The sequence below is a fragment of the Amblyomma maculatum genome, chromosome 2 (genome assembly GCF_055883805.1).
Source record: "Amblyomma maculatum isolate TAMU_Amacu chromosome 2, ASM5588380v1, whole genome shotgun sequence".
In the NCBI taxonomy this organism is placed as follows: Eukaryota; Metazoa; Arthropoda; class Arachnida; order Ixodida; family Ixodidae; genus Amblyomma; species Amblyomma maculatum.
Window position 1 is genome coordinate 12,383,426 of NC_139345.1, and position 26,969 is coordinate 12,410,394.

General features: G+C 46.9%; 4 protein-coding genes across 11 annotated transcripts in view; 2 read left to right on the forward strand and 2 right to left on the reverse strand.

Moving 5' to 3' along the window:
- The window catches only part of LOC146197946 (uncharacterized), a 68,654-nt gene extending 66,319 nt beyond the window's left edge, over positions 1 to 2,335 (forward strand). For all 7 annotated transcript variants that reach the window (XM_084593221.1, XM_084593226.1, XM_084593227.1 and 4 more), the window contains one exon: positions 102 to 2,335. In XM_084593221.1, the coding sequence (XP_084449347.1) occupies positions 102 to 1,557 (1,456 nt within the window). In that variant the 3' untranslated portion in view covers positions 1,558 to 2,335. The remainder of the gene's footprint in view (positions 1 to 101) is intronic.
- Positions 2,336 to 10,677: 8,342 nt separating this feature from the next.
- On the reverse strand, positions 10,678 to 25,518 carry Tctp (translationally controlled tumor protein). Its single transcript, XM_084593230.1, has 5 exons — positions 25,363 to 25,518; positions 25,211 to 25,281; positions 24,096 to 24,399; positions 11,149 to 11,264; positions 10,678 to 11,059 (listed from the first exon to the last, which is right to left on the reverse strand). The coding sequence occupies exons 1-5, from the start codon at positions 25,388 to 25,390 to the stop codon at positions 11,057 to 11,059; spliced, it is 522 nt and encodes a 173-aa protein (XP_084449356.1). The 5' UTR covers positions 25,391 to 25,518; the 3' UTR covers positions 10,678 to 11,056.
- Positions 14,984 to 17,736, reverse strand: LOC146197948 (uncharacterized). The gene has a single exon (XM_084593229.1). It carries the CDS (start codon positions 17,043 to 17,045, stop codon positions 15,510 to 15,512), a length of 1,536 nt encoding a protein of 511 aa, XP_084449355.1. The 5' UTR covers positions 17,046 to 17,736; the 3' UTR covers positions 14,984 to 15,509.
- Positions 25,519 to 26,766: 1,248 nt separating the features above from the next.
- Positions 26,767 to 26,969, forward strand: part of LOC146197949 (uncharacterized) — a 53,086-nt gene continuing 52,883 nt past the window's right edge. For both annotated transcript variants that reach the window (XM_084593231.1, XM_084593232.1), the window contains exon 1: positions 26,767 to 26,910. In XM_084593231.1, the coding sequence (XP_084449357.1) occupies positions 26,903 to 26,910 (8 nt within the window). In that variant the 5' untranslated portion in view covers positions 26,767 to 26,902. The remainder of the gene's footprint in view (positions 26,911 to 26,969) is intronic.

The following is a 26,969-nucleotide window of genomic DNA, read 5'->3' on the forward strand; positions in this document are numbered from 1 at the left end:
TTCTCTTTTTTGGAAAGTTTACATTTGGAGCTAGTCTTCTTTGCTGTGCAAGTTGGCTCAACAGTAGAATGATGTACGCTTACTGTATTTTCCTCGTGCAGACAAGGTCAAGACCAGGCATATGTGGCCACTGATGACTCGGTGATCAACATGGTTACCGGAGATGGCACATTGTCATCTGCTGACCTCAGTGGGGGCCAGTTGGTGGCCACTACGGAGGACGGCATCACCACTACTGTAGCCATAAATCCACAAGAGGACCTGGCCACACAGTTAGCCAGGGCTGTGGCAGAAGCCACGGGCCCCGGCCAAGTGACTGTATCCATAAACACAGCAGACGGCATTGCAACCATCAGCCAGGACCCCCGCGACTTGGCCGACTTCCAAGGCATGGAGTCTGTAACAATGGACTCCGCTGACCTCGAACTTGCAGACCAGCAACACCAGATGGCTTCATTGCAGCAAGAGGGCATGGAAGAAGCAAGCGAGCAGGAAGGCAGCGACGAGCTGGTCATACAGCAACTTGGAGAACCTGAGCAGGACCCACAGCCAGAGCATGAGCCAGAGGAACAAGAACAAATAACTGCAGATGATCCTCATCAGGATGAACTGATGGAAGAACAGCCCCAGTCGCACCCAGAGCCCGAGTCAGAGCAGATGGAGAGCACTGATATTCATCACGAAGCGACCGAGAGCCGGGACAGTAGCATGGAGGCCGAAATGAGTGCTCATACGGCACAGCTGCTGATGGCTGCCAACCAGGAAGGCTTGGAGCACTTGGCTGTAGAATCTGAGAATGGAGAGGTGATCCACTTTGCCATAGTCCACCACCCTCAAGAGTCCCAAGAGGGTGTTGCCGTCACCTCCGAAGAAATGGCTATTCTGACAAGTGGAGATGGCACAGCATCTTCTCTTGCCCGTATCATGACGATGGACACATCATCCTACATGGTATCCGGTGACATGACCACTACATCAGCCCAGCTAGCAAGTGAGACCAAAGTTGTTGGTGCTCTCAACACAGAGGCACCGTTGCTGTCAGTTGGCTCTGGAGAACTGTGCCCATCTCGGGAAGCTTACGAGGCAGGACAGGGAGATACGGAATCCATGGTAGAAGGCAGCGAGGGCCAAGAACAAACTGTTGCAGCAGCAGGCATGGCCTATGCTGAGGCATCTGGTGGCGAAGGAGACCAGATGCCCATTGTCATGATGATGCCAGGTGGTCAAGAAGGCCTGCACATAGAAGGCGAGGAAGGGTTTGCCAACGCTGCCGTGCTCAAGGTTCCAACGTCGGATGGTGGAGAGAGGATGCTTTTGATCCCAATCAGCTCAGAAGGGGGGAACACTGTGTTTGCCCTGCCAAGGGGACTGGCACTCAGTGGTGTCACTGAGGGACAGGAGGGGGCTGGAGCAGAACAGGGCTGTGTGACCGTGGCTTTGGACCCAGCTGCGGCAGCCAGTGTGGGTGAAGACCATGGGATTTTGACCTTGCCCATGGTGACAGACACAATGACGGGTCAAGTATCGGTGCAGTTTGCCTCCGAACACGGAGAATGAGGCCCTTATAAACCACCCAGTAAAAACATTAGGGTTCCTGTGGAAAAGAAGCATGCACTCTGTTAGTCTCATCAGTTTTTGTTCGGCATTTGTTACTTTTTCACTGCTGTCGTGGGGGGTATAGGTTTGTTGATTATGGCTTAAGCATTTGAACAGACTTAACATGTTTGAACAGAGGGCTAAAAGTTATTCCTATCCTGTTTGACAGCATGATCTGTTGTGTGCCTTGCATTGCAGTGACTCTCTTTTCCCTACCTGTTTTTCTTGTTTTGTGAGAAAAACAATGCAAGACTAGCAGCAATCTATGTTTTGATCCAGTCGACAAGTCTGCCTGTCAGGAGAATGAAGACAAGCTTTCCAAACAAGGGAAGACAAGTACAATTTAACATTGTCTACATTTCAATTATATGATGCATACATTGTTTTACTGTTGCACTGTCATAGGCGAAATCTGATCCACAATGGGCCTGCCTGCTCTCAGATATCACATCCTATATATGTTGATTGCTGTTGGTTCATGGCATCGAACAAATGCCAAGTAATGAGAGATATATTTAAGCACATTCATTTCATCACACTTGCAAGATAGATTTGCTATCAAAAAAAAAAAAAAAACATTGCACAATTGTAAATACATGCGCATTGGTTCTTTGATAATACAGTTCTAGTAGGTGGCTGCTCAAGCCTGATGCATGGTTTTGCAAGGCAAATGAGCAGTGTTGTCCCAACACGTATTAATGTCCTTCAACTGTCAATAAAGAGTGTTCATCATTCCTTACTGCATTGTATTTGCTGCGATTTCTCTTAAAAGTTGTTGGTTTGGTTTGATTTGTGGGCTTTGTCTCAAAGCGACCCGGGCTATATATGAGACGCCATAGTGCTCCGGAAATTTCGACCACCTGGGGTTGTTTATCGTGCACTGACATCGCACAGCACATAGATGCCTTGCTTTCCCCCTCCATCCCGCCTCCTTGAGAACAGTAATCTAGCACTGTAACCACTGTGCCACCCCGGCGGGGGCCTCATAAAAGTTGTAATGTCAAAATTCGAGGGTTTCAACGCTGCTGAACCGAATGTGGAGCGAAAGCTTTGGCTGCAGGCGACCGAGCATTGCATCAAAATCAACCAGCGTTTCGGTGAGCGCATCTAAGTTCACCGGCGTTCAAGGCAGAGTTTTCTCTAAGTCATCTGCCCTTGACTGCTATGCGTTTAATAAGTCCCAGAGTCTGTATCGCGTAGTACAAGCGAGCGTGATTAGCAGAATTAGCTACGCGACGCCATACTTGGATATCAAAGCGGCGGAGAAAAACAGGATAGACGACCTCGTCGTAATTACGTAGCACCTAATTATAATATTAATAACCTGCAGATTGGAACATCCGAATCATTCAAATATCTTGGTGTGCATATCTCGCGTGACCTGACTTGGACCTGTCATATTAATCACATAATAAATTCTGCTAATTGTGCTCTAGGTTATTTACGCCGTAACCTTTCACTTGCTCCTCCCCCTATTAAACAGCTTGCTTTTCAAACCTTTGTGCGTCCCAACTTGAGTATGCTAACGCTATTTTTGATCCGCACCACGTTAATCTTACTAACGCCCTCGAATTGGTTCAGAACCGCGCAACACGATTCATTCTATCAAATTATTCCTACCACTCAAGCATCTCAGCACTAAAAGCTCGAATCAACTTGCCCCCCCCCCCCCCCCCCCCCCCTAGCCTCGCGCCGTAAGATAGCATGTCTTAACCTTTTTCATAAATTTTTCAATTCTTTGCCTCTTGATAACCCCTACATAAAAAGAGCCCACCGCATCGCCCGGTTCAGCCACAGTAACGCAGTGTATCCCTTACAAGTCCATACTGTGACATTTCAGCAGTCATTTTTTCAGCGTACTGCACGAGACTAGAATGACCTGCCCACCGAAGTTGCCATTATCATCAACCCACTAGAATTAAGCGGAGCGTCGCCAACCTTTCATCTTAACATTTTTTACCATTGTTTGCCAGATACCGTCCACTCCCTCATGTAATGTCTCAACCGAGACCTTTGAGGAAATAAATAAATACGCAAATGCATAAAGAGGCCACTAGCACTACCCATGTGTACCTCAACGGAGCGACTGCTCGCTTTGGGATTACATATGTGGAGGGAGGTAGCAGAAGTGGTTAAAGTATCTCAGATAGACAGCGCGACGAATACGGGCACGGTAATTCTTGCGAAAGTAAAAATAAACCCGGAGAAAGGATTGCGAAAGGAAGTGGGCAGCCTTAGTGGTATATATATGCATCTGGAATTTAATAAAGGAAGAAGCGAGCCGAGGCCTTTAAGCTAAGGTTCAGAAGCATGGATGGCAGTGAGGTAGCCTACGTTGATGCGGCCGGAGCTCCAAAGGTGGCTTCGGTCGTAAACGCAAACGGTCGAGGAGTGCCAGTTTCGGCTGTGGCTATCGGGGGACGCAATATAGAGGCTGCGGAGGAAGTGGCGATCGCTTTAGCTTGCGCAGGAACAAAAGTCAAATTCACGCGACAGTAAGACTGCCACTCCAAATTTTGTAAAAGGCAGGATCTCGTCGGAGGCGGCAAAGGTTCTTAGCCAACTACCACTGAACAGGAAAATTCAGATAATCTGGACACCCGCGCACGCTGCCGTCCCTGGCAACGAGGCGGCCCATGACCTAGCTCGAGCACACTACTTCGGACAGCCGCGGGACCTCCCGACGACTGGGGTTATGAGGAGCGGTTGCTTATGGCGAAATCAACCATTATCGATTGGTACGTAGGCTGGTACTCCCACCAGACCCAAAATTGAATAACAAAGAAGCTGCATGGAGGCGCTTGCAAACTAATACGTTCATGAATATGGTCTTGGCGTGCCATATGTGTACCCCGAGACGAGACCATGATAGATGTAGTGATTGTGGGGCGAGAGGGACCCTCGACCACATAATATGGGAACGCCTGCACTCACCCGGGGTGGAAAAAATTACAGTTATGAGAGAACTTGCAGACCCTGCTGCAAAACTCGGACCCTCCAGCGGAACATCGTCCACCTGGCGGAGAGGACTGACATGGGCCAAGGCCTGCCAGCCAGCCTTTTTAACGCGGCGGCCCCCGTCTTCTAGGCCTGCGTGCCGGGGACGGGGGTGATTGACTTCTGGTGGAAAATAGTTTTTCAATCAAATCTAGGCAGTACCCGCGGGCTCGAACCCGACCGCCGGCAGCTGAGTTTCGATGGAGGCAAAACGGATATAGGCATCCGTATGCTGTGCGATGTCTGTTGTTGTGGCTGTAGGAACAAGGAAAAGAAAATGCACGAGCCTGCTACTGGCTCTGTAGTTGAGCCACCTCCACAGTCCACTGCCTCGTGCGGACAGAAGAGAAGAAAAAAAAAAGAAGAAGGAGAGAAAGATGCGCGCCGCAACAGCCGTCGTCCACCCCTAAGCGGTGGTGGATGCAATGACGACCTACAACAGATAAAAATCGGTGGATGGCTAGCCCCCGTCGCAAGCGGCGTTGACCTACCAGTCCCAGCCCCGTATATTGGGCCAGGAATAGCCATTCCGATGTCTGTGCACGTTAAGATCACCAGGTGGTCAAAATTACTCCATCATCATCATCAGCCTGACTATACCCACTGCAGGGAGAAGACATCTCCCTTATTTCTCCAATTAACCCGGTTCTGTGCTAGCTGCATCCACTTGACCCCTGCGAAACCTCATCCGCCCACCTAACTTACCGCCGCCCTGCTACACTCCTTCCCTTGGAATCCAGTTTTTTACCAAGCAACCATCGGCTATCCTCTCTTCGCACTACATGTCCTGCCCATGCCCATTTCTTCTTGATTTCCACTAGAGTGTCAGTAGCTTTAGTTACTCCATACGGTGGCTAGAAGATCGAGAGGTGTGATGAACGCGGCGCGCTTTCCATAGAGAGGGATGGTCCTCCGAGCGTGACAGCCCCTGGGGCCATACGGAGCGTTGCAGGGCGCCGTCAGCTTTCCGGAGGAGACTTGAACGCGCCCATGGAACGCCACGCGACAGGATGGCTTTGTACCATCCAAACACATTTGCCGGAGAAAGTGTGACAGATACTGCGCCTTTACTTTCCTGTAAACCAATTATAATATGTAACACTGCAACGAACGCCGATAAGAAGCAAATTATAGAGGAATGGCAGGCTTTCGCCATTCTATTCAGCGGTGGCCGCAGCCGCGCCAGCTATGCACCGTGTGACGTCACTGGCGCGGCGGCGGCACCTCTGAGTCACCCGCGCAGCGAATGAGTCGGCGGCGGCTCTCCAGCTGTACTCTGTGTGACGTCATTCGCGCATATATGCCCAGTTGGGGCTCCTCGAAATCGCTGACCAAGCGTAGTGTTGCTTTCGCAACAATAGATGTGGCCAGATATTAATCACTTTCAACATCGTTATCATGCTAAAGCAACGCAGGTTTTATACCCCAGCTGTGGTGGCCGCAATTCGGCTGGTATGAAATAAAAAGCGCCAGTGTACTGTATGATGTCAGCATCCCCCCCCCCCCGCCCCCTCTTTAATACGGTCGAAATAGGAGCCCTCCACTACAGCATCCCTCATAGGCCATATTGCTTTGGCTGATAAAACGTTATTCACAATAAGTGGGAGGAATAAAGGACGTCAACTAGCATGCCGCAGGCCGTGGAGACTTTTGGCAACGCCGGCCACATCGAAAGTCTTGAACTGTATGTCAAGGCCATTGCTGAACCTAGCTTGTCCCAAGCTTCTTTAGAGGGATCAGGCAAGAGTTCTGAGTAGGGTGTCTCGACATCGAGGCACCCTAGTTCGAGGGAGGCTTACGGGCTTCGCACGCTCAGATCATATGTTCGTTGTCTTTCTCCCCGGAAAACCGGCAGAAGAAATTCACATCCTTATTTATGAATTTTGGTTTGGTTTGGTGGGTTTAATGTCCCAAAGCAACTCAGGCTATGAGAGACGCCGCAGTGGAGGGCTCCGGAAATTTCGACTACCTGGGGTTCTTTAACGTGCACTGACATCGCACAACACTCGGGCGCCTTGTTGCTTTTCGCCTCCATTGAAAAGCGGCCGCCGAGGCCGGGAATTGATCCCGCACCCTTGGGAACAGTAGTTTAGCGCCGTAACCATTGCGCCACCCCGGCGGGGAATTTATGAATTTTTATATGTAGTTTGGGTTAAGGCTGAGCTGTCTCCATATTACTTGTTGCTTGGTCAGTGTTTTATGGGGTGGTAGGAGTGTTATTACTTTGTAATGTGCGGTGAGTTCGTGTTATGATACGGCTGGCTCACCGAAGGGTTCCGGTTCCTGATTTTGCGCCACCGGTCGGTCGACTCATTTCCCGGATGAACTGGGGTTCATATTGATTCAGTCTCTCTCAAGAGAGGAGATATTCTCTCATTTCACTGAGTATTTTTGAGGCGGGATATTGGAGATTGTACCTCTAGCAAAGTTACTGATCACCATTTTGGAGTCGTTGTTGCACTAGTAAAGGCGATTAGGGGTATGGATGTAAAAACAGGCTCCGCCATAACGAGTGTGCGACTCCACATATCGAATATTTATTAGGGTATTCCGCGTCTTCTGCAGCGTTGACATAGATGACATCCTGTAGCCGGCTCAGGGTCTTGATGTGCGTGGGGGGTTCATGCTCCGAGGAAGAGGTTTGATGGAGGTTAAACCCCAAAAATGGAGTGTTTTCGAGCTCTTCCGAGTTCCACCAGTTGGCAACAAGCCACCATCTACTGCACAGTTATGCGAGTGGCACCGCCAGGATGGTGCAGTGGTTAGGGTGCTTAACTCCTAGCCCAAGACGCGGGATCGAACATCAGACGTGGCTTCAGCCTTTCAGTGGAGGGGAAAAGGTGCCCGTGTGCTGTGCCCTTGCTAAGATAAATGTTCTGTCCTCTTCTTCGTGTCGCATTCATCGATGGATGGATGCACTAAGCTGTAATGTCCAACAGAGATCTACCCGCCCCGACACGCAGGTCAGGGGGCGGATGCCGCCGCCTCAGATGCAGACTGGGAGGTCTTGGGTCCCAGCAGCCTCTTCAGCCAGTTGGACGAGTAGGCGCTGGAGCTCAGGGTCCGAGCTGCGCGGCAGGGTCTCCCAGGTGTCTCTACTTATTGTGCGTCCCCCTTGGGAGAATAGGGGCATTCCCATATTATGTGGTCGAGGGTCCCTCTCGCCCCACAAAGATTGCATTTATCACTCCTGGCCTCAGGGAACATGTGGTTCGCCATAACCGGGTGCGGATATGTATAAGTTTGCAGTCGCCTCCACGCGACTGCTTGTCTGCTGTTTAATTTCGGGTCTGGCGGTCCAATCTATTGTGTTGCGTGATCTCCCCATATTTTATTTAGATTTAGCAAGACGCTCTTCGCTCCCTCGGTCATTAAGTGGCCCTGTAGCGGCTCGGCGGTAGATCTCAAGCTAGCTTGTGGGCCGCATCGTTGCCGAGGACGGCTTCGTGCGCAGGAGTCCAAATTATTTGTCATCAGTGACAGCAAAACTGTCATACAAAATTTTAGCAAGGGCGCCCTTAGCAGCCAGAATCCTAGGCCAGAAAAAGTTGGATAGGAAAATTCGCATTCATCGAAACTTATTTTTAGAGCCAGTTAAGCGGTTTACAGGAAAGGCCCGTTATATAATGTCACTCGCGGAAGAGGAACTATATATATAGGGAGCTTGCATGAAGCGATGCAGACTGCGTAATCCGCCATGATGTTGTCATTGGCAGCAGATGACGCAGGCCGGCACTGCCACACAGCGTTGTCTACATAGTCGCATAGTGCGCGCAGACGATGCTGGCGCGATCGGACAGGCCGACACACGCGAGAACGACACTAATCCGGGCAAGTATAAAACTACATACTTGCTAGAACTAGAATCATGAATTCCGGCGATGTCGACGGGCGGCCAGGTCCAGACGTATAGTGCAGTCAGTCGTTGCGTAGCTAGAACAGGTTCGCGTCGCACTGCAATTGCATTTCTTCATAGCGCGCCCGATTTTTCGGGCACAGCGTAGACGCGTACGTTCCTCGGGAATCTGTTAAATGCATGCACGTAAGAGCAGCGCACGAAACGCCGTGTATTTGCTCGGTGAACCGTCGAAAATACAAGGCACTTGCTCAATTCACCCTGGCTATGCTGCCCGCAGTCTGCTGCTAGTGACATCATCATGGCGGATTACCCGGCATGCATCGCTTTATGCAAGCTCCCTATACAAGGGTATAAGGAACCCAACAAGGGAACGCCGCAGAGGTGTCATCTCATCGCTGCTATTCAACGTAGCGATGACAGGGATGGCCAGAAAATTGGAGAAAATCGAAGGAATCGGCACTTGACGTGTGTGGACGATATAACAATTTGGACGAACACGGGATCCCTCGGAAAGAGAGGCTGCAAGTGGCGGACACCTGCGTGGAAGAGTACATCCTGGCATGGGGGCTGTCGTGCTCGACAGAAAAGTCGGAGCTAAGATTGTGGAGAGGCAGAGCAAAACAAAGGAGCAGATCGTAGCAGAATCGGGTCTCAAGATACTGCTGCATGGGGGAGAAATGCCAGAAAACATCGTGCGGATATTGGGGATGTGGATACAGTTGAACCAGTGCAGTAACCCCCCTCTAGCGCTGCTAAATATTAAGCACTGCAGAATCTGCATTGGAGTAATGCGAAAGTATGGATGCTATTTTGTATCCTTTTTGCTAAAGCAATACTACGCCAGGTTTAACCGCTCGTCGCTGTGTGCCATAGTCCCCTGGCAGGAGCTACAACTTTGGTCTCTCGTTTCACATGGGATATTTATGTCAGAATCAGACCTGGCATTCTTGTTGCCCATTAGGCCACTAAGGCACGTTCATACGGCTAGGCTAAAGCGGTGCTTTATATGTGGGCTGGGGAAGAACGCTCGGTCACCTGCAGCTAATGCTTCCGTTCCATATTCGGTGCAACCCTTCCAATTTTTTTTTGAATTTGGGTTAGTTTGTTGTAACTTACATTCCGCGCCAATCCCTTCCTATGCCCTTTTTCTCTACTTCCGGTTGCTTAACGTCAAATCCTTGACGCCATCCTAATGGTCTGACTTAATATTAACTATTTTAGTTTTTGATACAAGTTTCGCGCCAATCCCTTCCCGAGCTTTTTGCTTGACTTCAGGTTGCGAACTAGTATTTGTTACATCTTGACATCGCCCTAATTGACTGACAACTATTTTAGTATTTGACACATTCAAATGTAGCGCCAAATCATTGGCTCAATGAGACCATTTTCGCCTTTACTTTTACATCTAATTACCGTAATCGCGTAATTATATTTTCGGGCACATTACATCACCCTCTATCGGTTGACACCACTCAACCTCTGCCACCTCTGCAGCCTGCGGACAGAAATGGAAGCAAACAGTTTTTAATGCTTTCGCATTAAAAATGAGACGTCACAGGTAGCGAGAACGATAAGAGCAACCGGGAAAAGACAGGTAAGGGAGGAAGGCATCAAGCTGGTGAGGAGTCTGGTGTTAGTGACCCACTGCCTGCCGTAAGAGGCTCTGAACCGGTCTGAAGCTATGCAAGCGGCGGCCATGATAGGATCGGCGTAACAACGGAGCTCTTAGCTCTGGGGCTGACTTTCGAACATAAGCCATACAGATAATACGACTCGCCCAGACGACTGGACGGACTCTTAAAAGGTTAGGGTACGAGGGGGACACACTACCTAAGTTTTCTGACAAGTGCTTTTTCCTTTGTGCAAAAGGAAATAAAATTGAGATCCTTAAACTATATATATAAAAAAATTTGCACCCTGCACAAAACTGACCAAGACTGCATTTTGTCCGAAAGTACTAGCCCAACAGCCTGCAGATTTTGTGCAGCATTTATTGCCCAGATAGCTAGAAGCGAAAATCCCATAAGACAGACTAGCATAATTTAAGAACTGGAGAAAAACCCTGGCGGAAAAATCACAAAAGGAACAAGGGGACAATGGAGAGGCACCAGGGTTTTTCCAGTTCTTAAAAGATGCTAGACCAACTAGCCTGGCAACATGCTTTAATTGGACGGACTACACAAAGAACAGGCACTTTTCTACAAATTCTACAATAAGGACAGAAGTGAAGCAAAATTGACAACTCTTTAATGATGCGCACAAGTGCTTCAAGAGCACACAATAAATAGTGTCCAATATACAAGGGGGCACTTTGCTTTCAATTTCTGTGCTAGCTGCACAGCTTCAGATTAAAAAGACAACAGGCAGAAGTGACTCCTGTGTCTATGAGCTCAACTGCATTCTTCAAACATACCCCTAGCTCCACATGCAGAAAAAAAAAAAGGGGGGGGGGGGACCGAGCTCTGGTAAACTTGCGCTTTCCATTAAGAGAACATTGTTTGGCCAAGTGCCGCAGAGAAATCAGAGTTGCCACAAATGCTCTGCAGGCAGTGCTTGGCCGTCCCCACCGGAGGCCAGGTTTTCTGTCACAGCTTGTAATAAGTATTACTGGAATAAAGAGGAAGAGAAAGGGATCAATCAACAAAACTTAAAACATACAGTAATTTAGGCAATGAAGCTAATGTAACTGCAGTTACCATTTTTTCTTCATCCAAACCATGCTTGAAGAACATCATTACTGGAGTCTCACCACCGCCAGGCTTCTCGCGGTATTCTAGGAGGCCCACAATGCCTTCAGCATTGCAGGATTCACCTGCAACAAGCAATAACTCATTATTTCTCAGCATCCAACATGATGGTGAAAACCAAGAGAAAATTCAAGTCATGTTGCACTATCATGTCAGTTAAGTAGCACTGAAAACTGCAACCCAACTGTGCCAAATGATGTGTCATTATGTAGCATCATTAAGAATCCAGAATGCACAATTTACAGAGTGCCTCCTGGTAGTACAAGATGCAGGATTAATGGTTGGATCAACTTGGTTGTACTTTGCAGCACCAGTTCCATTGCTGCAAGGCTCAGCGCTGGTTCATGCATGTGCAGCTTGCCAGTGGTGCTTCTAAAACTGTCAAAGTGCCAGCCAGGTCACCACTAATTTGCAAACAGCAGCACGTCACCCATATTACCAGCCACCAATAGCCCTTTTCAAGTAGCAAATTGCTTCAAAGCGCTGCAATAAACATAACATAGGGAACTTCTATTAACCTGAAGAGTCTGTGCCCATGAGTTCATTACATGTACACAATTTACGGATATGCACCCAAATGCTGTGCACAGGGCTCGCCTGCTCAGGTTTCCTCCAACCTACACAGCACAAGGATGCTGACATCTTGCAATTAAGCTGCATTGCAATGCAACAAAGTGCAAGCTAGCCAAGAACTCTCACTACATACACAAGACATTCACTTTTCTAGGTAAGCAACAAAATCAAACCTCAAACAGGTTATACAGAAAGATTCATACAAAAAGCGTAATGCCAATTTCTCTTTACAGCAACTCAGTAAGGACTGACACAAGTTTTAATGGGTAGGAGCTAGCAAATGTCTGCTTCTTTGATAGCTTCAAGCTAGGGGCCCTGAACTAAGCCTTTAAGATAAATGCCTTGTGGTACTGGCAATGAAGAGCCTCACCTGCAATGTTACAGCAAAGAAGGTTACAACAAGGTTACATGTACACCTCTTTCACACTGTCTGCAACACAGAAAGTACTTAGAATGCGCACGGAGTCTAACTTAAAATGGCCGCCGGCACGGCGCTACTTTCCCGGTGTCTGTACTGGTGGCCAGAGCTGCTGGGCTGCCTAAGGAAAATCAAACACCGAACACCTGTCAGCAAGCAGTCTGGGACTACCCGGGATCAATGTATCCAGTAACAACAGTTATACTGGTATGTGGGATCACATTTGTCATGTACAGAGCACGCAAAACATGGGTGACAGTGTCATTTCAGAACTCCCATATTTTAATTTACATTGCGCTATAAAATTTCACTTTTGGAATCTGAGGGCAGCAGTTGATCAACATGCTGTGGTACAAGACTTTGATAAACTAGGAGAAACTTTCAAGCTGCTTGGAAGAATACCATTTGCCTTCATAACAGCTATTCTCTAGCACATCTGTCTAGCTGGACTTAGAATGGCTATTTTTACATGGCCACATATGTACTGCTAGTAAATAGCTAACAGGATACATGTTCATGAGTTGGCGAGCCTGAACCACTAACCAGGAGGAATTTATCTTCAACTACAGAGCTTCCGCAAAGGCCGTAGAGTTAAACCTGGCTATAATGAAAGTGACAGAGTCCGCAACTCTTCACATCCAAATTTTCGTTGTATATTTCTGCTCACCACAGTTAAGCCAGAAAACCGTGTGGCAGTGACGGACACACATCGTTTGCCGAGCATTTTTTTGCAATCCTTTCTTTTTTCTGCTTTTGAGCAAACTATTACACTACCATGTTCCAAAGAAAATGCAGTAGAGAATGCTTTTATTTGTGCTTGTTATAATCAGAGATACTCTTATGTCAGTTCAGATTGCATTGTCAATGAGCTTTTGTGCAGTTCTGCCAAATTTCCAGCAGCTCAGCACTAACACACACACACAACTGCAAACCCGGTGAAACCAAAATTGTGAAATTACTAGTTACGCCAATTATGAAAAGTGGGAGGTAGGCCACATTTAAAGTACAGTATTTTCGCTATTGTAGGTAACCTCGTAATTCTTCAGAAAGAAAAAAAAAAAAAGAGGGAGTTGGCAGCAAACTTCACATGTGATTCTAAGCCGAAGTCACAGCACTTGCGGCATGATCGCCGGCTTTCTTGTGTTGCTGCATCCAGACACACAACAGCTGGCGGCCCAGCACGTCAAAAGCAACCACGGTAAAGTTGTCAGTTGAACATGAAATTGGCGGCCACGTAGCGAAGCTGTGCAGGTTTCTCGGGCACCGAGAGCTCGTGCTGCTTTGTTTGGAGTCAGCTACCTGACAGCTGGAATGGAAGTCAGCCAAGCTTGACGAGGGCTGCGAACTTATCACATTCTCCTAAGAAGTTTGTTAAATAAAACGTTAATGCTCACGCCCATCTCCTCAAGATATCACCATGAAAGCAGAAAAGGTGTTCTCTATTTTTTCAAACCTAAGCACCATCACTTTCCACATGGCGATCATTGAAAAAGAGGGATGCTCAAAATGAAGTAAACAGCCGGAAACGACTTCTGCCAGAAAAAAAAAAAAAAAAAAAAAAAAAAAAAAAAAAAAAAAAAAACGACCGCAGCGTCACTTTAATAAAGCTCTGTCGCATTCAAGAAAACAATCCTTTTCTGGGCCGTGCTCTCTTCGACAAAGCTGGTTGTACGCACTTAGCATGATTTAGAATAACTGATGGTCACCTGACAGCATTCTTTTGAAGGCCGATAAAGAGGGCGGCATAAGGCGTAGCGCGATGGAAACGTACTCAGCCGTTTTTAGAGATCTACAACTGCTGTTCAGACACTTTCTCCCAATGCAATAAAACTATTAGCCAATTAATTCACTAATTAACTAAGGTGAATGAAAAAAATACTGCAGATTAGCATAGGAGGCTCTGAACAGACCTGAATTGGTTGCACTCGGCTGGGGCCCACCACATTTTTTTAATATCTTTGGTAAATTTAGCTGGGACACCCTGTATACACGCTTAGTAAAGTGCACTCGCATTGGCTGCTCCCTCCCACTGGAGCAGGAGCCTAACTAGCAGCATGGAGGAGTCATACCCACTCGGATGCATGGTGGTCTGTGTGCTGCACCGTAAACTAGTTTTGCCTATACTCTTCTCACCTGAGGGGTGCCCCCAAAGAACCCTATGCACTGTCTAGAGGGGATGCCACTAAAAGCTGCCCAGGGCTGTTTTTGTAGGTGCGCCTGGGAGAAGACTTGCGGCTGCTCGCCAGTCACTACAAGGATAGCCTAGCATCCTCTGTTGATTTTTCTTTTTGACTTAGTCAATTTTTCTACTGTGGCCTACATCACTTCCCAATGTGAAATTTGAGCACAGCTCATCAGCTATTTCACCTTTCCGATAGATTGAGGTGAAGATATCGAGCAAGACATATGTACAATTTAACACTTAATTTTCCCACATATTCCTTAAGGGGGGACGAGGGTCTTAAAACTAACTTTTTTAATTATGGGTAGAACCTTGTGAAACTTTGCATACAGATGTGTTTTTATCTCCTGATTCCAAAAATCTAATCATAATTGAGCTAGTAGCTTTAGATCAAAAGTTATTCTACAAAGTCTAGAGTGTAATTAGGTAATTTCTTACGCACCATTAATGAACTTTCTCATTCCATTTTGTTGCTTTTAATTACATGAATTGATAGCCAGAGAGCTCCCATACCCGATGACATTCTTCGTTTTTTTCTAAAGACATGTCATCCTGATATTGCTGTCAAGAGTAAAAGGTTGCAGTATATGACTCAAATTCGTTAGGCTAATTGTAAATTGCTTTTTATGCATGCACTAAACAAAAAAAGTAAGAATGTCATCGGGTACCTCATTCCTTTCCGAAGAAAATGGTACCAATGTTATTTTTGTGAACCAAAAAGAAGTTATCAAAACCCTGCGTAAGGCTGAGGAGACTGACCAAAAATATGAAACCGAGAAAACTGCATTTGAAGTTTGACCATATGTTATATTATGAACCGCTGATACCTGAAATGTGATATTTCCCACTGAAAATCACATATTCTTCACATTTCTGAAACTGTCTTTAGATTCTGGATATGTCAACTAAAAGTGAAGATATCGCAGACAATCCAAGGCCAAGATAGCATAGGCCATTGGGAATTCAGCAAAATTTGCGGACCTTATGTGTAGACAAGACAATAGCAATATTTCAATAGCATATTGCTAATTATTGCACGAGGGCTGCAAAACCTCTATTAATAAACAGTTCTAGTCAATGCTGATGGTGATTTGCACCTCTCCAGGGCTGTCTGGTGTGGTTCGTGCTGACGGCAATTTACAATTGTCCGGGGCCGTAGTCAGGGCACCTGTCTCCCTTGTGCCTCCTAGAAAGACTTTTTTTTTCAGCGTTGTTGCTGAAGAAGGCTGCTGTAGATTTCTGCAGCCTCATCCTGTCCTTTTCAAGACTCCGGCGAAGGAGGTTGCAGCCTGGAGTGTAGCCAAGGCCCAAAGCTACACTTTCATTAGTTTCTCTTCTGCCTTGGTTGAATACTGCAATAGCTTCAGCAACTGCTCTTGTTACACTGAGCAGTGATGCATGGCTGTTCTTGGACACTTGTGTCCAAATTACAGAGTGCAGGCACTCACTGGAATTTTGTGTCTTGCCATCAGCACACCTCTCCAGCAAGGCGTCATCACTGAGTCGAGCAAAAACTGGCTCTAGTGCTGTGCAAACAGAGGCTGGTAAACAGTCTTTGTGAGCAGGAGGCTCCTCGGCATTCGCGATAGCACGATTGTATTTGCACCATGAGTTCACGCCATCGGGGCACAAGCTGTGGTCGGGGGCACTGTCTGTCGAAGACATGTGTCGAAGCGTGGCTTGTACTGCCCTCTTCATTTCTGGCACGTCATGTGTGTGGCTGCGGAGGGCGTACCCGTAGTAGTTGGTTATCTTTTTAATTTTTTCCTGAGTCAATTTTCCTCTGCCTCCGAGTGTTTCGCCCTGGGCCTTTTTTTTTTCCACTAAACTTCGTAGTGCAGTGCCCATACGCTTGTGCACATGATTGAGGCAGTCCTTTTTTTCTATGGGGACAAACCCATAAACGTTTTCTGCCTGCAAAGCGTGGAATGTGCGGCTGTCTCCATCACAAAGTATTGTAGTGTAGCGGAGTCCATTTTTGGAGAGCGAACGCTTGAACATCACCAGGGCTGCCTCAACTTCCATTCGCCCTGAATTGCAGTCTATGTTCTTCTGGCATTCGTGCTCTGCCAGCCAGTCTTCATAACCTTCATCTGAAGGTTTAGGACCGATGGTACATCCAAGGCAAAAGTTGGAAAGGACAACATGATCAATTACTAGACCAGTGTACATTTCAATGATGCAGCCCACTCCAATATGTGATGACCGCCCTCTGGTCATCCAGGTGCCGTCAAAAATAACGTCAATGTTATTTGGAGGCTGATAAAGGTCTCTATAAACTTCCCTGACAACACTAACACTAGCAGCTTCAGAGGCTGCTGCAGTGCCCTCGCAAACCTCGACCACTTTCCTTAGGTGGGCTTGAAACGTTTTGTGGTGGAGACCTCTGTGCGACAGGTTCATTCCGGCACAGAAATCAGAGAGGGCCGTAACACCTTTCCCGATGCTCTGTATACTTTTCATTGCCCTTATGTTCACCTCAAAGGGTGTGATTTTGGCAGGTCCTTTAGTCCTCGGCGACGAAAAACGCGCCACACGATAGTCGCACGCCGAACACGTCACCTCCAGTTTCACTGCTAGGCCGTACTGTTTGTCGGACTTGTTGAGATCGAGCGCAGACAGCCCGCACTTGCCACACTTCACTTGCGCAAAAAGCTCCTTCAGCACTGCCATGTCCACCACGACAAAGTTAGGTAGTGCCCGATTCTGCCTCCTCCGTGTGCTCCAGATTCACTTCAAGCAGATCGAATTTGCGCTGCGTTGCCGGCTTAGCATCCATGCCGCGCTTGACTGTGTCTGCGTGTTGCGTACGCGTGGCGATCTCCTTTGCCGTGTAAAACCCCGTGTCGAGTCGACGAGACGTGCTGGGACCGGGCCTCGATTCCGGAGCAAGTTCATCAGGCGATGCGGCAGGCGATGCGGCAGACGACGCTAGCTGCGGCTTCGAACTTTCTTCCTCCGGCATGGTCGAACGGTGGGTAGGCGATGGAACAGGCGACGATCGCTGTGGTTGGGAATCATCATCCGGCATGGTCGAACAGCGGACAGGCGATAAGGCAGGCGATGCTTGTTGTGGCAGCGAGCCGTTTTCATTCGGTACGGTTGAACATACCGACGTCGAACCTCGCTTCGCGTTGGGTGGCCGACGCTTCCTCCTCCCGAACGCATTTCGCGTCGTCGTCTTCAAACGCGCGTCTCCCGGCATCGCTACTTTGTGCCCAGAACGTATGCGACGTAGGAAAGATTAAACTAAAATGCTTTCGTGAAACCTCTCTAAGCGAGCGCTGCGCAAAAAGAGACGCGGTCAGGCGTGCGATGCGAGTTTCACGACGGCAAGCGCAAAAAGAAAACAGAAAGAAAAAAAATGGCACGCCGGATCCGGTCGGCCAATGGGAGGACTGGAATGGAAGGCTCGCCTCGCGCGCGGGAGCTTCGGCCAATCAGCGGCGCAGGAAAGGCGTTCGGAAAACTGGCGAGGGCGGTCGCTCTCCTATGCTGACGCCATTTTGACACGGCGCAAAATACGCACAAAGAAACAAGCTTCAAAACGAGCCCAAGATGGCGGCGATCGGCCGGGTGCTTCACCCGCGGCGAGCGCGGGAAGTTCGAACAAATTTCGCACGTTTCGGGGCATTTCGGGGCTCCCGTGCTGTTTAGAAAGTCGATTTTACCGTATTTCCCGATTGAATTCAGCGTTAATATTTACAAGGCAGGTGCTCAATAGTACAAACATTTTGAAAATGAGTTTTTCCCAAAACCGACTTTTTGGCCATTTTTGGCCGTTCTAAGACCCGCGTCCCCCCTTAAAGAAAGGCTCCACTAACAGTTCTTGGCTATCAAGAAGGAAGCTCTGTGGTTGGAGAAATGAAGGACGCAATTAAATAGGAACCTTGCCCGGCAATGAGATGGCGACAGACTGATGCCGCTGACATGTCGAGACATTGTGGCTCTGCATTTCGGCTTGGGATGCACGCACCATGATCCGTTGTTAGCGAGCTAGTGCTTAGGCAAACAAAGAACACAGCCGCCACGCAGGAAGAGGGCGAACAGTATCGGCAGGAGCGCGGGTATACGTCAATGTATAATCACACACATCACACCTTTAAATGGTGCCTGCTGCAATTTTCATTCTGAGCAAGGTACAAAGCACAGCAACTTTGTTGTTTTAGGATCGCAGTTTTTTTTTTTGTATTAATCATTACCGATACTAACACCATCCTTCGATGAAATTCATTCTTGGCTCTTTATCTTGCGCTGGTTCAGACTAAGGAGATTTAAGGTATGGCATCCCTCCCCCACTCTCACATTCTAGAGCATCGATAATTTCCGCCATATATTTATCAACAGGACCATTGCGGCCATTTAACTGTTTACAGTGCTTCAAAGCGGATCTCTGTTACAGTTGTACCTCTACTTAACGAATTCCTGTATTTTATGAAATTTTTAATTCCCCAACACATCCCTCATTGAAGCACATGTATAGGCGACCTCGATGTCACGAATTCGCGGCGCTGATCATCGAACTGTATCTTGTAATGCATGCCTGCCAACTCCTAAAGAAGATGCAAAAAAAAAAAAACAACACTAAAACGATCTTTTATTACTAAAACCCTTTTGACTGATGTAAAACAAAGCAGTCTCAACTAGTTTCAAGACATCACGTAAACATAACTTTAGAAAACATGTTTTTAAGTGGAAGGGTTGGACAATACTGAAGAGGTTGCTGCTTTTGCTTTCCTCAGGAAGTTCTTGTCGAATACCCGATTGTGACAGACTCCAGACTCCTTGCATTCGACAATTAACAGCTGTTCTAGGCTCTTTTTTGACACAGAAGAGCGAAGCTGGGTACAGGTCTTCTTGACTTTGCTAAACACTCTGCATCACTGTGTAGGAGAGTCAGAATGCCTAAAATAACTTTGAGAGCTTATCATACTTAGAAGTATGATCAGTGTCCAGAACACTGCAACAGCATGCCACTGCTCATCTATGCGCTCATGAATGGTTACTTCTACAGGCAGTTTTTCCACCTTAAGTGTGCTGAACTGGGCTTGTAGGTCATCAATGGCCATCATCTTGCATCTCAGAAACTGGTAAAAGAACTGGAAAGCGGTTGACCAAGTATCTGACATCAGCAAATTTCGCTGTATCAATGGTAGAAAGCCTTGGCACTTTTTTCAGAATCTCCGACTTCAAGGAGAATTTCAGACAATGTAATCGCATGCTACCACAAAAAATCTTACTCGTCCAAGAAACTTCTCAGTCTTCAGTTTTTGTAAGCTTTGTAGTCAAAATCTGTCAGCTCGCAAGCCCTCTTGATAATAACAGATGGTTTGATGAACCGCAACAAAAGCTCTCTGAGCAGCCTTTTAAGAACTTCTAAAAGCATATATACTTGGGGATGACCAGACTGCAGAAATGTGTTTGTCTTTTCAAATTCTGGGATGACTGAAAGCAAAAACAATATGCCTTGTTGACATCCGATGACAAACATGAATAGCCTTTCTTGCCTGTTTAAGACCTTGACCAGCTGTTGCTTGTGAGCTTCCTAGGAAGAAGCTCTATTACAGATCTCCAGCCTCGGTCTTTTGCTTTGATTAGTTTTTTCTGAATGAAACCGAGCAGTGGCTGCCACATCTCAACAAACAGCTGTAGGCTCCTGGCAAGAGATAACCACCGAGTGCTGACATGTTCAAGATGTTTCTTCAACTCTAACATCAATTAATACCTTGTTCACACTTGAAGGCACGCCGAGCCTTTTTGGACTGCCAATTTGATTAAATGACAACAACACCCAATGGCAAAGTTTTTTTTTTAAGGACGGCAGCAACCCAGTATTTGGGGCTGATCATGAGCCAATCAATCGAAATGCTTTAGGCGTCGTGGCAAGAGGTCAGATCACAAGTCATCTCCAATTGCGTTGCCAAGGCTCTGGTAAATAAGGCAATTCATGAAGACGAACCCCCAAGCCCACCCGAGGTCGCAGAAATGTGGGATGAACTACACATGAATGGTGGAGTGCCAGACTGTCAAACTGAGACTTTTTGTTCGTGGACATTGGCACCGTTAATACGGAAAAGATGACTGATGCGGCACTTGCGGAAAGAGACGTGAAGATGACTTTGTTAGAGCCCGAAACATTTTGTGCGGCGCCTACCGCGAGGAAACTGATGGACGTTCTGAGCCCTTTTGTCGGCTCGCAGGATGAAGCAGGCCTGGATGCCTTAATTTCTTTGAAGTGCTAAGTAGCGGCTTCATTCGGGCAAAAACAGCAAGCTAAAATTGCGGTTTTTCTCTACTAAATAAATTCTTGGAATGGTGAGTTAACTTGAAGTGATATCCGTTGCATTTTTGTTTCGTTTTGGCATGATCCTTAACAGTTTTAACCCAAAACTGCATGTAACAAAAATCTGGAGATAACAAAAATTGCAAAATTTTTTCAATTTCGTTATATCCAGTTTTGACTGCAATTGTTAGTCATTTTCAGTTGTAAACAAGCAAGTGTTGAACCCGACTGCAGATTTATTTCCTTACAGATGCATTCAAACGTTCAACGGAGTTGCCCTTAAAAACAGTGCATTATATTTCACAACACAAGAGGCACCATTTTAGTCTACAAATTTTCTCATCATGAAGCTAGTTGAATGATCGCTGTTCCTCAAAAGGGTAGTAGGTAAGTACTGCACGCATTTGATGCACTTAACGTGCGCAGCATTCCCAAATCCTACCAAATGCTAATATAGCAGGGAGGCCATTCTATTTTGCTGTGATATATTTACCCTGCACTAGCGATGCCTCCTCACAGATGAATCTTATTAGCTAGAAAGTGTGCATGTAATTCACGGTAGAGAGATGCTCCGCTTTACAAGTGCCCTACAGAAAAAGAAGACTGAATTTACGACAACCATTTCAAACCCGTGCGTAGCGATGTTATAGCTTTGATAATGCGGTGGCGGTGCGGCTCTTAGCCATGTTATGAGGCAGTTGAGGTGGTCAGGTCGTGCCAATCAAGAAGGAAGCTCCTGGGCGCAGCCACGACACGACGAGCGATGTGCTCCATCCTATCGCTCATTTTGAAACCAGGCGCTGGGTGTTTGATCTTAAAAACGAAAATACAAATCAAAGCTCTCATGCTCTCCTTCGGGAAGCCAGATTCCCCGTTTCCTGCGCTGGCCCGTCGAGCCACAGTAATGACGTACTTCCCGCGAACGACGTCCATTGGTCCGTCTCACTATCTGAGGGTGAAGGATGGGTGTCTACCGCTCGCTGCGCGCTTTTCCCCCGCCACAGCCTGACTGAATCCAGAGGCGCGAGCTCCTCTTTTTTTTTGCACGCAGGCGGAGTGTCACGCCCTACCTCCCGCCAAACGCGGAGGAGGAAGAGGAATTTGTCTTGTGGAGGCTAGACGACCGGGTAGGAGAGTGAAAAACCTTTGTGAGGGAACGGAAGGAGAGAAACACGACAGAATCGGGTGATTGGGGTGGTTGTAACTGCGTTATTAGCTACTCTTTTCAAAAACATTTGGGGCCTTGCGTTCTGGGGGCGAAGTCCCACAGTCACCGGGAAGAAAATATTTTCGACTGGAGGGTGGACAGTGAGCCTTCAAGAGCGCAGGTTCCCTATAGGCCACGAAACAACATTGGTTCTAGTTTAATAAGGGTGCACATAGTGAATGCAAGGTGCAAACTGGACCAGCGATCGAACTTGCGATACTCGTTCTGAAGTTTCGAGTGCATGACAACACCATGACAATTCGGTGAGACATCAACGCGTGACAAAATGCAGAATCAGCCAATGACCAGAAGCGTGCCCGCCCCACTTATGTGAACGGAGGTTTATTCGCATGCCAAGAAGCCATTTGCTAACATTTCTTATAGGTGGTATACACTGGCACTCGCGTGGCACCCAACTACATCGTCGGCCGCCACACTTGTGCTCGTAGCAGACGAATGCCTCCACTAGCATGCTTTCCTCGCGCGGCGCATTCAGACTGTCTTTTGGAACTTTCAAGCACTGGAGAATCGGCCGGTCGTTGCCATGCGCTACAGCAGCAAGAAACTCCAGTCGCAAATAAACGCATTTCAAATGGGCAGCTGCGCTGCGCGAGCAACGACGCCGTAAACTGACTCAGAACGCACATAATGGTCAGGGGCAGGGGCAGCAGCGCTTCCACGAACTCAGTAGGATTTTGGAAGCGGTATTGTTACCACACTTTAGAATTTTCATTTTACACAAAGGTTGCTGTCTGTCCACTGTCGCAATTAATGGTAGCCCATTAAGGCACCAAACTGGGCTAAGTACATGGCGGTGGCTTCTTTTTGGGCTGCGCACCGTGCGAGTTAACAGAAGTAGGCACGCAAATGCGAAGCCAATACTCTGTAGTCCGCACTTCATCCCTGTTGTGTTGGCATCTGTAACACAGTGCACCGATAATAAGAGTTGAACTGGTGGGTTGCCAAGCTAGGCGGAGACCTTGCATTATCGCCTTGGCACAAGCATTGATTCCCAGCATGTGTACAAGAGAAAAAGAAAGTATCGCCAGGGTGGCCACAACACCTACGGGAAACAGCGCATCTCCAATGGCTATCATTTCAAGGTCCGAAACAAGACTAGATCAAATATTTCATACGTACAGCTTTTGGGAAAATTTAATTGGTATCCATCCTGCGCATATCTGGGATGCACCTCGTCCTTAACGTTCGCAGGTAACCCCAAGGGGAAAACTGAAGCGCTATGTCTTGGTTACAGAACTTCCTTTTTAGAATAGAGAAAAACCTAATCCCACGAACAATGTTAGCCGCTGCACCAAACCAGCACAGGTGGCCAGTGTAAGCGGCATTTGTTAAGACATTTTCACGCAGCTATCGAGTGCGACAATTACAGGCCCGATTTCCGATGCATGCGGAGTAAGAGCCACCGTAGCACAACGAAAGCGCGCTTTCGGTGCAGTACTGGCAAGAGTTCGTCTGCTATGTGCATCGCAAAAAATGTCCGCCAATGACGTAGTCTGGTGCCATGTGGGCGCAGTGCATACTACACATTGATATATGTAGTGAATAAATTAACTAATGTTTTTTTTCTTTATTTTTCAAGAAGTTCCATTTCCAGCATTGTGCTCTTCGCTGTGTTGCCTGCCACCCGAGACGAGTAAATATGATCTCCAACACATTTGAATATTTAGCCAAAGAAAATCAATCCTCACCAAAGCCCCAAGGTGTGTCAGTTTGAGGTTTGTGTCAGCGGATGCTGTCTATGTAATAATGCCAATGACCCAAGAAATGAACTGACACGGAGGGCACAGTCGGCATTGCTCCCAGATATATTATCAAACCATGTGGCCTCGGTTTTTAAGAGGTAAACGAAGAACTTAAGGAATCTTAAAGGCCGTTAAGCATTTTAAAAAATAAAGGGTATTCAAAGATTACAACGCACTGTGTGAACCCTGCACAAGGTCTGCAATGCTGTGCCATTAACAGCATTATTACATCAGACCATTGTGTCAAGGGACCATATCAAAACTGATGAACCTCTTGATGTTGACCCCATGTGACAGGGCAAAAGTACAGAGGTAAGACCTGTGCTATCCAGTTCTCATTTCATTGTAAGTTTTGTACCACTTCATAACACAAGCAAAAACAAAGACTAGCTCATTCATAAGTCAATACCAGTCAACTGCAAAATCCGGAATGTAAAATGGCAATACCCCAAGTTCAAAAACATACTAACCAAGGAAGAACTGGTAGTCATCCAACTTCGGTAGCACCTTTTTGACAGCAGTAGTAAACTTGGCCTTGGCATCTTCGATCTCCTCTGCAGACTTTCCCTCTTCCTTCCACTTCTCCTGAAGTGCCTTGGTGTAAGTTTTGAGGTAGGTCTTGTAGTCTGCCTTGCTGAAGCCCGTCTCAACAAGACGCATATTCAGCACCAGGTCCAAACCACTCTCGACGCTCTCATCGGTGCCCTCATCCAACTCTTCCGCCGATGGATTGGCACCATCCAGTTGAATCTCTCCTTGCTTTCGAGTTACATGCTGCACGGAATAGATTAAGCAATTTTACAAGCGCGCATAGACACCCACAAAAAGCACGTCTTGCCAGCCTCAAATATACACACCACTATATGCTGCCTCATTAAAGCCCACTTAATATAGTGCTTTCGACAACAGTGCAACCCCCAAGAGAATCGAAAAAACAAAAAGCCTCGGAAAAACACGAGGTGCAATAAATCTACACAGGTAACCTCGCTGTCGGGTAACGATTGGCAAGGGGGCAATGCCCTTGATTTTGAAAGGGCCACGCCTCCAAGCTTATCTTGCGATTTCGAGTGAGGTGACGACACGCACAAGGAGTCGATGTCTCCTCCAAATGACGTCACAAACGCAATTTCACGCAAACAACGTATGTCAAGGCGACAACGTCCTGGAGACGAACAACTATGTCCTACCAACCATCACAGCTCAGTAACGCCGTACCAAACGATGTCCTTGTTACTAAGCGAACAGAGGAACGGATCTCGTTTACCACATAACTGAGAGGCACCTCCAATGTTTGCGTCATACTCGATCCAGCAGGCAACAGCTCGCGAGTTCAGTTCATCTCAACAGGTCTGCGCATACCGCTACAAAAGAGACATGACGCAAATCACGAACTGACCGACCGTCCAACCTTGGTGTATTAGTCATCAGTTTTGTGCACAGGTCTTACACCAAGACCTTTAGCTGCGCATTTGACATGACGTAGACTGAAGCATCAATCTTATCACGTCTCAGCCAAAGTGGCATGCAATGCACAGTACAGGCAGTTAGCACAAGTTCACAAGGTAAAATTCTGAAAGCTAGTTACCTGGCATTCAACTTCGTAGATGCAGTCGTCCACTAACTTGTACTTGCTGGAATCGGTGAACATCTCATCACCTGCGCGAAAAGGTTCACATAGGCTTCACATCGTAGAAATATGGATTCCAAAGTGCTCCAGCGACAATCAAATATACCTACCGCTGATTTTGTCCTTGAATAGCAGCATGATTACTTCGATGAAAAAGGATTGTGCCTGCTGGTAAGCGACAGTGCACCTCCGCCTCCGGCAGCAATTGGGGTAAAAGGATCCTGAAGGTGTCGCCCCGCGCTTAAATAGTAAGAGGAGAAGAAAGGCCAAGAAAGGCCACAAAAACCAAAAACGAAGTTTTATTTTAATAATAAAAAGAGTTTTGCTTTATTAAATATTTGAAATTTTTTTTATTTTAATCTAGTTTTAGAATGATTTATATGTTTAAAAACTAACATTATCATCATGTTAAGACTTTGTTTTAGTTCTAGCTAGTTCTAGCAACGTTGGCGTTAAGAGTTTTTTTTTTTTTTTTTTCAGCGTTGGTTGAGTTGACCACCGAGAAGTATTCCAAGTAGTCAAGCTAGAACCATAGAGTTTCTTACTCTTACCTAGAGGGAAAGCTGTGCTGCCGTCTATGGGCGTTTACATGGAGTTTCCAAACGGCCAGTTCAGCCACCATGGGCGCTCAAAGCATCATGGGCCGGTGAGCTACCGAGTGCAGAACTACAACTTTTGGCCAAAACTAATGCAAAGATAAACGTTGTTCTACCGTAAATAATGTCCTAAGATTGAATATTGTGACTATAAATTGTAAAGAGAGAGAGAAACAGCATGTCAGTGTGATATTTATCCAATATAAGCGATGGCTCTTTCTCCTATTGGCTTAGTTTTGAGCAGCACAAATACCAATATTTCGCACTTAATAGGCAAACTTTGGAATAAAAAACGTTATGAAAATATTTATGGTTGTGCAATCACTTAAGAAAGTTTTTAGTGGCATTTCAAGAAACAGAAACCATTTATTGGCGACGTCTGCTTTTGAGCCTTCGCTACTATGGCTTTCGCGGTCTACGTACGCACCTTCAAAAGATGATGATGACGAAAAAGAAACATCGAAGTAACGCCACTCCACGTACCTGAGAAAAACCGACTGTCCCGCAACAAGTAGCACACCGGCCCATGATTCTTAGCGCGCCCATGGTGGCTGAAGTGCAGCGCCCTCAGCTTTCCCTCTAGTTAGTGTAAGGAACTCTATGGCTAGAACTGAGTTTATAAAAAAGGCATATCAAACACATGTACAACATCCACAACAAAAAACGAAACAAAGGCGAAGTTATGCGATACGTGACGGCAAAGACAAGTTGTTCGCGCTGTTTTACAATTATGAAGATGGATCAGTTCATTATCTTTGTTTTTATTTATACTGTTTTATTTTGTTATAGCCAATAGCGCTCAAGTCGTCGCTACCAAGGAGATTATTACTAATATAACCTTGGTTGCTACGTCGCTACTGAGGAACACTACGGCAGCAGCAGCATCGCGTGGACATCAAATCAAAATCCAAATAAAAATAATAAAAATAAAGAGCCGTATCGGCATCAGCAGCGCTTTGTGTTTAAAAACGATGTTGCAAACGGTTCGCCCTAGCCAGCCGCAGCTGTGAAAGTTGCGATACTACGGAATTTAAAAGGCGGGAACGGACCCGAGATGGCCGGGTGAGTTTTCCCTGGTCCTGAGGTTGTAACTTTGCTATGGAAGCAAACCATTGGATTTT